General features: G+C 40.8%; 1 protein-coding gene across 1 annotated transcript; it reads right to left on the bottom strand.

Annotated features, from left to right (window-relative positions):
- Window positions 1-1781: 1781 nt before the first annotated feature.
- Window positions 1782-10951, bottom strand: LOC106604437 (protein ATP1B4). The gene is made up of 9 exons (XM_014199047.3): window positions 10780-10951; window positions 10463-10532; window positions 9375-9600; window positions 7436-7564; window positions 7196-7303; window positions 6396-6595; window positions 5493-5549; window positions 5288-5380; window positions 1782-5169 (listed from the first exon to the last, which is right to left on the bottom strand). The coding sequence occupies exons 2-9, from the start codon at window positions 10526-10528 to the stop codon at window positions 5008-5010; spliced, it is 1041 nt and encodes a 346-aa protein (XP_014054522.1). The 5' UTR covers window positions 10529-10532; window positions 10780-10951; the 3' UTR covers window positions 1782-5007.
- Window positions 10952-11990: the final 1039 nt, after the last annotated feature.

The raw sequence follows: 11990 nt of genomic DNA, 5'->3' as shown, positions 1-11990 counted from the left end.
TTTGTCACACAGCGCAATGCCACAGATGTCTCAAGTTTTGAGGGAGCGTGCAATTGGCATGCTGACTGGACGAATGTCCATCAGAGCTATTGCCTGATAATTTAATGTTCATTGCTCTACCAGAGAGAATTTGGCAGTATGCAAAACCGCAGACCACGTGTAACCACGCCAGCCCTGGACCTCCACATCCAGCTTCTTCACCTGCGCTATCGTCTGAGACCAGCCAACCGGACAGCTGATAAAACTGAGTATTTCTGTCTGTAATAAAGCCCTTTTGTGGAGAAAAACTAATTCTGATTGGTTGGGCCTGGCTCCCAAGTGGGTGGGCCTATGCCCTACTAGGCCCACCCATGGCTGCACCTAATTTATTTATTTCAATTGACTGATTTCCTTATATGAACTGTAACTCAGTAAAACCTTTGAAATTGTTGCATGTTGCAATTATGTTTTTGTTCTGTATACATAAGTATTCACACCCCTGAGTGAATACTTTATAGAAGCAACTTTGGCAGCGATTACAGCTGTGAGTCTCTGGGTAAGTCTCTTAAGAGCTTTCGACACCTGAATAGTACAATATTTGCCCATTTTATTGTTTTCTAAATTCTTCAAGCTATGTCAAATTGGTTGTTGATCTTTGTTAATCAACCATTTTCAAGTCATGCTGTAGATTTTTTTGCAGATTTAAGTCAAAACTGTAACTCGGCCACTCAGGGAACACTGTCTTCTTGGTAAACAACTCCAGTGTACATTTGGCCTTGTGTTTTAGGTTATTGTCCTGCTGTCAGGTGAATTAATCTCCCAGTATCTGGTGGAAAGCAGACTGAACCAGGTTTTCCTCTAGGATTTTGCTTGTGCTTGGCTCCATTCCATGTATTTTGTATCTTGAAAAACTCCCCAGTCTTTCACAATAACAAGCATACCCATAACATAATGTAGCCACCACTATGCTTGAAAATATGGAGAGTGGTACTTAGGAATGTGTTGTATTGGATTTGCCCCAAACATAATGCTTTGTATTCAGGACAAGAAGTAAATTGCTTAGCCAATTGTTCTGCAGTATTTAATGGCTTGTTGCGAACAGGATGCATGTTTTGGAATATTTGTATTCTGTAGAGGGTTCCTTCTTTTCACTCTTTCAATTAGATTAGTATTGTGGAGTAACTACAATGTTGTTAATCCATCCTCAGTTTTCTCCTATGAATACTTATTGACTCAAGACATTTCAGCTTTTCATTTGTAATTAGTTTGTAAAGATTTCAAAAAACATAATTCCACTTTGAAATGATGGGGTGTTGTGTGTCAGCCAGTGACCAACAAATCTCAATTCAATCCATTTTAAATTCACACTGTAACACAACAAAATGTGGAAAAAGTCAAGGGGTGTGAATACTTTATGAAGGAAATGTATTCTCTATAGGCCCTGTTCAAAAGTAGTGCACGATAAAGGGAATAGGGTGTCATTATGGACGTCCCAGTGCTATGTTATGGGTGCAGTCATCAATGGTATATTAGTAGGTGCCCATATTCTTTCTCCTTTTAAGGTCATATGAGCCTATCCCTATGGAAGTTCAATGGGTAGATCTACACTTAATCTCTCCAATGGATTGGTTGGATTCCCATATTGTTTAGTGTTTTGCGCATCAATAAGCCTCAAATAAACAATGTCATTTAATCTGACTTAATACGTTGTGGTTTTATACTTGAGGTGAAAAATCAGGTCATTTGTTTCTGGATTTTGTGTGAATTCCTTAATGTTTATAGTACATAATGACAGATACACATTGTTCAATTAGTCAATATAATTTAATGTTTATTAACATTTGCTACAGTGGTTTTATTAAACAATATGAATTGGCATAACGCTCACCATTTTAATATTTCTTAGCTTGAGTCTTCATATCTTTAGGCAGTTTTGATCATTGATTGTACCATAACATAATGAATAAAATTAATAAATCATTCTGCAATGCCTTTAAACATAAACACCCCTACTTATTTATTTGGATAGTGAAGTTAAAACTTTTATTTTGGCACTCTACTCCAGCATTTTGGATTTGAGATCAATTATTTTATATGTGGTGACAGTACAGAATGTCACCTTTTATTTGAGGGTATTTTCATATCTGTTTTACCGTTTAGAAATTAAAGCACTTTATTTATCTAGTCCCCCTATTTCAAGGTGTCATAAGCATTTGGACTAATTCACTTATAGAGTTGGTTTCCTGGAAACAGACTAAGTCTAGTACTAGACTAAAAAGCATGTGGAGAATCTCCATTAAAAGTGCTTTATAGTACAAGACTAGGCTTAGTCTGTTTCCAGGAAACCAACCCTTAGTGTATCACATTTTGTCTAAAGTTTAGTGTTTGGTCCCATATTCCTAGCACGCAATGAGTACATCAAGCTTAAGACTCTTCAAATTCGTTGGATGGCAATGGGTGCATTTGCAGTTTGTTTTGGTTGTGTTTCGGTCCGGATTATATTTTGCACAATAGAAATGAATGGAAAATAATGTATTGTGTCATTTTGTTGTCACTTTTATTGTAAATAAGAATAGAATATGTTCCTGAACACTTAAACATTAATGTGGATGCTACCATGATTACGGATAATCATGAATGAATCGTGAATAATGATGAGTGAGAGTTACAGAAGCATAAATAGCTTACATAGTGGCACACGCTTGATGTAGTCATTGCGTGCTATGAACATGGGACCAAATACTTAACGTTTAACTAAATGTAATACACTATAAGTGAATTTGTCCAAATACTTATGACACCATCGAATGGGGGGGACTAGATACATAAAGTGCTTTAATTTCTAAACGGTAAAACCGATATATATGAAAGTACCCTCAAATAAAGGTGACATTCTGTACTGTCGCCTCATATAAAAAAAAACGATTGATCTCAAATCCAAAATGCTTGAGTAATTTTAGGTTCACTGTCCAAATAAATACGTAGAGGAGTGTATATCTGGACAAAGTAGACCTTCAGAGAATGATGGCTGAAGGATAGTCATTACTTTATCTTGTTTGTGCATGTGTAATAAGTTATGTTTAATGTACTGTGCTTGACAACCTTCAACGGAAGAAAAGAGTTGCATGTAAAAAATATATAATACATTCCTATGGGGGAAAAAAGCATTGTTCTTATCAACATTGTATTTATTATAGTATATATCAGAATAAATACATGGATACCAGGTTTAGTAGAATCATAGCAAAGGTACAATAACAAGGATTAATTCTAGGCCTACATCAAAATAGCCTGTTATTTCATGAAGAGCGTGCAAGACTGGCATACAAGTTTAGCAACAATGTGACCTCTGTTGGTTTCCACAGTAGATCTTACTTTCCATCAGCTAATATAGAGATCAAAGTCAGCCAGCAGTATTACAATCTCAGTAGCAGTCTTGTGTTCATACAAAAGAAAACAAAATGGCAGCATACACTGAGTATACAAAACATTAAGAACACCTGCTCTTTCCATGACACAGACTGACCAGGTAAATCCAGGTGAAAGCTATGATCCCTTATTGATGTCACTTGTTAAATCCACTTCAATCAGTGTAGATGAAGGGGAGGAGACAGGTTAAAGATGGATTTTTAAGCCTTGAGACAATTGAGACATGGATTGTGTATGTGGGCCATCCAGAGGGTGAATGGGCAAGACAAAATATGTCAGTGCCTTTGAACAGGGTATGGTAGTAGGTGCCAGGCACACCGGTTTGTGTCAAGAACTGCAACGCTGCTAGGTTTTTCACGCTCAACAGTTTCCCATGTGTATCAACAATGGTCCACTACCTAAAGGACATCCAGCCAACTTGACACAATTGTGGGAAGCATTAGAGCAACATGGGCCAGCATCCCTGTGGAATGCTTTCGACACCTTGTAGAGCCCATGCCCCAACAAATTGAGGCTGTTATGAGGGCAAACGGGTGCAACTCAATATTAATGTTTTGTACACTCAATGTATATTATCAATAAATGTAGAATAAGGAGCTATCAAAAAACAACAAAACCTGAAATGTAACCTAGTCATTTACTGTTTATCTTATTGAAATGTAACCTAGTCATTTACTGTTTATCTTATTGAAATGTAACCTAGTCATTTACTGTTTATCTTACTGAAATGTAACCTAGTCATTTACTGTTTATCTTACTGAAATGTAGCCTAGTCATTTACTGTTTATCTTACTGAAATGTAACCTAGTCATTTACTGTTTATCTTACTGAAATGTAACCTAGTCATTTACTGTTTATCTTACTGAAATGTAACCTAGTCATTTACTGTTTATCTTACTGAAATGTAACCTAGTCATTTACTGTTTATCTTACTGAAATGTAACCTAGTCCTTTACTGTTTATCTTACTGAAATGTAACCTAGTCATTTACTGTTTATCTTACTGAAATGTAACCTAGTCCTTTACTGTTTATCTTACTGTGTAAGTAAAAGTGTCCTGCCTTCACCATTCTTCATATTGTAGCCCTTGGAGTCTACAAAACACAATAGATATGCTGTTGAAAGGTACAAACTCAAAAGAAATTAGTACACAATTTGATTTAAAATCAAAATGTGCTTAACATGTTCCTCTTATATCCTTATTGTACAGTGGGTATTTATGTCTATTAATAATGTCTTAAATTATAAATTGCATAGCTACAGAGACTAACTACCTGTGAGATGAGCCTTGTGTTTCATAAACCTAGCTAGTGGCATTCATCTAGCTAAGTATTCAATGGTAATATTCAGTTTCTATACTTAGCTTGTGCTCAAGACTATTGGTGAGGTGTCTGTGTCGTGTGTGTGTGCTTATGATCCATTAACATTCCAAATGATTGCTTTTTTCAGCAAAAGGCACAAGAGTACATGAGGGAATGGGAGAAGAGAGAAGCTGGTCAACTATTTTATGCAAAACAAGGATTCAACATATTGAGATTTTTTCCTATATTCTCTTGTCTCCTGGTTGTCATGGGGACAGCATTCAGCATGGGGAATACTGCTATGCGCCCACATCGAAGGAGAAGGACACACTGCCTAGGAAGCGATCGGTAGGCGAATCATTGATGATGCCCTTGCCATTGAGTTTGCATTTTACAACAATGTGGGTGTCATACTGCAGCCCATTGAAACGCACGGCCACCACCGGCGCTGTGTAGTTTACCTGGGAGAGGGGATATGGGACACAAGCAACTTGATTGGCTATCGTCACTATGATCATGCATATAATCTAGATCATGAGAGAAACAGTGGAAGTCATGATGCTGAAAATCCTCACTTACATGTCTCAGCTTCCCATAGTAAGGGTAGTACATCAGGTTGAAAATGCTTTTTGGGAAGAACTGAAGTTCTCCTAAGCTTTCTGGCGCACCTTTCTGAAAGAGTGAGAGGTCACCTAGTGAGTTATATTTTGGTGACTAAAGCAGTTATGATATTCAGTTACAAAGAGATGATGTTTGGAGGGAAGAATGCTGATTGTTACTGTACCTTGACTCCACAGGTCACGTTTACGGGAGTGCCTTGCCCAGGTAAATAGCCCAGTATCTACAGGGAAAGGAATGAGAGCAAAGAAAGTACCCTTGTATTGTTATAACGTCATTTTGATGAGAAACAATGTTGTAAATCTGTGCATATTTATAATTTACAGTGATTATCTTCAGTTTTCTACCTAGCGATAATATTAATTTTGGACATCCCCACCAGGTTTCACTCTAAAATGTTCAAAATGGGTACAATAAAACTATATGCTACAGTAGAGTCACAGGAACGCTCTAATCATATCACAAGACCGTTTTTATCTGCTCCACACAATGGCCACAGGATGTCACTGAAATGTCTGTATCTATCTCAGATTACCTCAATGGCATCCTCCATTTCATCTATAAACTCTACTTTACGTCTATAACACAGATAACACTATCTCTTAGCAAACACTGATTATATATGCAGCTTTAGGATGAAGTTCATGTTAGGTGACTGATGCTATAGAGGGATAGTGTGGTCCTGGATCTGTTTGTGCTGGGAGAATGACTCCTGTGATCGTTGTCATGCCAAGCATGCTTGGCACGATCATAGGAGTTGGCAAAGACAGTCCAAACAGATCTGGGATCAGGCTATCCCTCTATAGCATCATCTTGTGGCCATTGTGAGGAGCAGATAAAAACGGTCTTGTGATATGATTACAGCGTTCCTGTGACTCTACTGTAGCATATAGTTTTATTTTCCCCATTTTGAACATTTTAATATTATCGCTAGGTAAAAAACTGAAGATAACCACTGTGAATTATAAATATGCATAGATTTACAACATTGTTTCTCATCAAAATGATGTTATAACAATGGGTCCTCCATGGGGGAGATCTCTACGATCTGATCTGAGCTGTGTCTTACCCGGTTCATTCGGAGGAGGATGCAGGGTTTCCCCTGGGAGAATCCAAAGTGGGGGTCCTGGAGTCCCGAGCACTCGCCCAGCCAGGACCTCTTGAACTGGCACGCTTTCCTCTCTGCGCTTTCACCTTGTTCATCCTGCATGAAGTACGCGTCCTGCGGACACTGGATGTTCCTCTGCTCCTGTACGGCGTCATTGTATGCTGAAAGGGGGGTTCATGGTTAGCACTGAAACACCATTGATAATTTAAAGAATGGTATATGCTACTGTATGGAGTGCAACTGGTTGAAAAAATAGAAATGGAGAATGTTGAAAAATAGGGACACGAGGGGGATGGGGAGGGGTGGACTCCCATAAATAAACCAATTGTTCCGCCAGGCCTCTGATTCAGGCAGCCTGACCAAAGCGGGGAACTGAAGAAGGGGAAAAATGTAGCAGAACTCAATGGATACGCTCTGCCCACAAAGAGACTTTCCCTTCCCAGCATGCAGTTCTCCCAGTGGCGGTTTGGGCATGGGACAAAGGTAGGGAAGGTAGGGGGGAGAGGATTAACTTACTGTGTGCCTGTTCTGCTTCAATGTCATACCCCCAACATTCCCCAACATGTCCCCAACATTTGAATCCCATTGGGCCCAACACAAACAAACACTATCCTCAGCTAACTTTCAGACCACACTCCCGCATTTTCGTACAGCTAAAAGTAGCATCTGAATCTACATGGTAATGTCATGGTCACGGTGGAATTCATGTTTCTATTCAAGTTTGGCCAAATGCCAACTATTCCATCATGTATCTGACTCACGTCTTAGCTGTTCTTCCATTAGCTTTGCATACTTCTTCCAAGACTTGCGGTCGGATGCATTGAAGGCGATCTCATAGTGCCCATCCAGTTGTGGGGACATCGTCATACCTGCCAAAGGAAACCCATAGACAGTCAACTGTGCTTACGTTCAGATAGAATGGACAGATAGAAGGATGGAGGAGTGATAGAGGGATAGAATGACAGAGAAATAGGGAGTTGTGGGTTAGAGTTTATATTTACCTGGTGGCATCACCCTGTCGTTGTGGGTTGGATGGTAGGGGCTGATAGACAGCATGAGGCACCACATACAGGCACCAAACATGGCCGCCAGGAAGGCATACAATGCCGTGTAGAAGAGGATGATCAGAACTAGAAGGAGGTAACATAGATGGCAGATAAAGAGAATGAATTCAAACCACTCACTATAACTCAATATCATGGAGATGATGAGAAGAATGGTGAAGGTAACAGTTGTGTTTATGGCTATCAGCGTAATTTGGAAAGACTACAAGCACAGCATCAGAACAGAAAGTCTTTGATTTGAGTTGCCTATATAATGAAGTATCAAGAATCCCCTGTTATTATGTTGGAAGTTGGAACTGTCTGGGCTGTGTAGACACTCCTAATGGCTTTGCTCAGGATGCTCACTATTGTGTTAATTAAACCAATAAAAAGAGTTGTCTCTCCATGTCTGCAAATGGGAATCACTCCAATCATTTTGGATTTTGTTACGAAATATATTTGTTAACAAACTCATTCAAATTATCTGAACTATGTGAAAAAAAGAAAACCCTGGGAACTGCCATTGTTCTCCCCAGATTGCAATTAACAGTCCATTAGCAACTAATCAAACCCATACGTGCCCTAAACTAAAGGCTTTTACTGCGCAGGCAATTTCACAGGAGACTAGTTGCAGCCAGCCTTGCGTCCCCTGAGCGCACAAAGGCCTTACTGTTTGAGCTCAGTGAGAATTCACCCAGCAGTCCTTTCACTCAGGAACACAGTGAACCTCCGGTTGCCATCGTAGTGACGGTCTTTTGCAGCCATAGAGCCATGGCCAGCTCCAAGTAGCCCCGATCACCCCACTCTGTTAATGTGTCCCCCTCTCACACTCCTCTCACACAGGAGACACATCACAGACTTCAAACTCAGTCCCCTCTCCTTTCTTGCCAGGGGGCACATGGGGCCCCATTCCTTCACAAGTGTGCACACATTGCTTTCTGAAACTAGCGCTCCTTGTCCTGAGCCTGGCCTTTTGTCTTCTGTATTACTGGGCACGATGATGAAAAAACAGCAAGTTTTCAGCTTCTGACATTTTCAGGAGGATCATGCTCTTTCTTGAGACATTTTGCTTGGCCCCTTGGACCGCTCTCGTATGGTAGAGTTCAAACCCAAACGTGTCACATAGCAACAAGGCTGTCGGATCAAGAGCCCTGCTCCATCATCACTTATTCAACAAGCCCCAGGAAACAGCCTCTTAAACCCCAGGAAACAGCCTCTGCCAAGAAAGTTTGTCTGACGACTGCGCCGAACAGCCAACGAAATTTGACAACTTTTTCTCTTTACGAACCCCCCCCCCCCCCCCCCCCCCCTTGTCTACTCCCTATGTGTTCGCCTGTGACCGTGGGGCCGCGAGCACGCTAGGGTCAAATGCAGAGTTCACTAGAGCTTTGGGAAAGAGGCAGTGGAAAGCCAGGTGAGGGGTATGAGGAATGTGATTCCTGGCCAGTGTGCGGCCCGGAACAGCGCACTCCCGCCGGGAATCCGTCCCCAGGCAGCCTTGTTTTTGTCCACATCGGGACAGAGTTGTCTGTGCACCTATGTAAACATGAAGCTCGGGGACACACACACTCACAGTCCAGTGAGCAGAGGCGAGGAACGAGGCCCCCCCCCCCCCCCAGCTATAGCTCATCCCAGCCCATCATCCAAAAACAATAAGCCATGAAACCACCACTTTTGCTTCAACCATTGGCGATTAACATTGTAATGATTACAAATGAGAGACGTTAATGGATCTGTAAAGAGCTTAAGTACCAATGTGTCAGTAGACCTAATGTTGCAGTTTTGAACACTACTTAATGTACACGCTATAGCTGTTATCTCGGGGGTGGAATTTTTTGTGTGATATGATATGCAAGCACAACATGCAGTTCTGCTACTACTGAGCACTTCTACTTACACCAGCTATGCCCAGTGCGGCCCATGAACTCTCTGGTCTCTGCGTTCCATAGATATGTCTTCACGTCGCCTGCTTTCTCATGGAGCGTCCTCTTAGGTTTGGGCTTGGGCTTCCATTTCTCAAAGTTCAGGTCTTCCTGCTCCAGAGGTTGATGTTCTATCAACTCCTCCTGCACCTCTTCCAAGGCCTCTGACACGGCGTGCTTTCCAGGCGGAGCCTCTGCAGACTGGCACAAGGAAAAAAGAGAGGGAGAAAAGGAAGGTAAGAATCACCCCAGTTTGACTTTGCCTTGCCACGATGTTGTCAATCATTATCTATTGGTTCTAAGTCATTATAGAAAGCCATTTTTGGGTTATTATAATCAGCCATGTTTTTTAAGTTAAGCGCCATGATTCTTTTTACATAAAGACTATTATTCCCTATTTATCGAGTAAATGCAATTTTCCAAAACAGCATGACATCCGCTGTAGCAACGCTCCTCCGCGATGGTCCTGTCCCATCATGTTTCCTTAAATTGACCTTCGTCATGACCCTGGTGGTCCTCTTTGGGAGGGCTCTCCTCCTTGAGGTTGACCTTCCTGCTTGGAGCAACAGCTGCAGCCGAGCTGGAGGGTCACGACGACAGCCAGATGTAAAACACTGATTCTCAGCATAGAGAGGCCCAAGAAAGATCCCCAGTGGTCAGTGAAACCCCCTGGGGTTTTAAGAATGTCACTTTCTTAATGAAGTGGAGTTTTTAAGAGCTTTTTCTATGGCTTTGTTGTAAGATCAAATACACTTTTTAAAAAAGCATCCTGCTATTTGCAGATGGATCTATTACTGGTAGGCCTTCTGGATGTTTAAAGTATCCAAATCAGAACTAGATCTGATTTATGGCATGCAGGATTGATGGGTTAACATGTACAGGCAGATAGGTATTTTATTTTATTCTATTCTGATATAAATGGGTAAGAATTGAATTAATTATTAATTAAATCCATGAGGTATGGTACCCCAATCCTCTTGCAAGATGCACTTGTAGACAGCAGAATGAGTCCCAGAAATCAATTAGTTTTCATGTCATCCTCTGTTTTCTAAAGTGGACTTACTGGATTTGGTGAGTAGTTTCCATGGTGCTCTTCCTCAGCCCCTCCCGCCGTAGAATTGGGCTCCATGATTCTTCACAGAGAGAAAGGTACTTGTTAAACCAATCACATCTACTACCTTCCCCAAAGGAATTAAAGCGCACATCCCAACATCCTTAGAAAGTAATACAAATCCATCGCACCCACTGTTTTTGACATTTTTGCGTGAAGTCTACCAAATAACTTTGAAAAACTATTACAAATGTTTTTATCCACAATTGATTTTGGCACAGCTCCAGGGTGTGATTTCCCAAAAAGATAAAAAACGAATCTTGACATACCTGAAGTTTTCTTTTGCAGGGAAAGTTCTTTGAGTGTCTTGAATCCCTCTTGACCCTAAGTAGAACGAATTCTAAATTGGTCAAAAATAAATTTGGGATTTCATTAGAAAGTTTTACGCACACAAGGGGAGCCGGGCACAAGAAACTCCTCTCAGCTAGGCGAGCATCATAGTGAATGAGTGCATACTGAAAAGAGGAACAAGGGGGGAAGGGGGGGGGGGGGGGGACTCGTGGGAGAGAGGGAGAGAGGGAGCAATGTATTTTTTTAATCCCAGAAGAACTTTTGGCAACAGTGTAGGGACCGATGTACGGCATTCTGCACACGCACACCAGAGTCGCATTGTCTGTTGAGCTGAGTTGAGACTCAGGCAAAGCCGCAGCGCACCGAAAATACTATTTCTATGTTATTCCCAGCTTCAATCACTGTCGTGCTTAAAGCTGCATTAACTGGGGTTTTATTAATAATGTATCTATTTTTGTGCTTTTTAAATGACCACTGCTTATTGTAGGCTATGCTAAATGTAATGCAACGAGTAAATTCCAATAGTGTAGTATTGTAACGACCCTGGGTTTATAAACGCGGATATTTCATTACAGTATGATGATCGTGAATGAAGTCAGCACCTCTCTGACAGTGACGGACCCAACGTGTGCAAGTTTGCAACCGACCATCATCGGCTGCTCGCCATAAAACTGTTGTTCTGTGAAGTTCACGTTGTCTTAGTCATCAAGAGCTATCAGCATAAGCCTAATCATGACGCATATTGGACCTATTAGCGCAGATCATAATGAAAGGGAGCAGTTTGAGGAAACCTGGAAGAATGAATAGATTACTATATTAGGCCCAGAGGTTAGGCCATGAAGATTATAGGAGTTGATGTAACAATTTTGAATGTTGACATGGGGTGGCGCTCGAACATCTCCAAATCGCTATCCTATCCTACTCCACTCTTGCTTATTATGAGCCTTTTTATCAGCTAATGTCTTCCTGTCTGATCAAAATAACGGTTATATACTAATGACTGTATATAACAATAATAAAAACGAATACAAAAAAGAAGAAACTAAATACATATATATATTTGGGCTATAAGTAGGCTATATGAAAATGTTAAGCAAATACATTTAGATAAAATAAGCCTACGATGATTTTAGGACTGATTTAAATTAGTTATTGTTCTGAGTGTGACTGGCGGGTGTGTGACTGTGAC

This window comes from Salmo salar, chromosome 05 (assembly GCF_965601325.2).
Source record: "Salmo salar chromosome 05, fSalSal1, whole genome shotgun sequence".
Classification (NCBI taxonomy): domain Eukaryota; kingdom Metazoa; phylum Chordata; class Actinopteri; order Salmoniformes; family Salmonidae; genus Salmo; species Salmo salar.
This window is presented reverse-complemented; position numbering and strand designations above follow the sequence as displayed.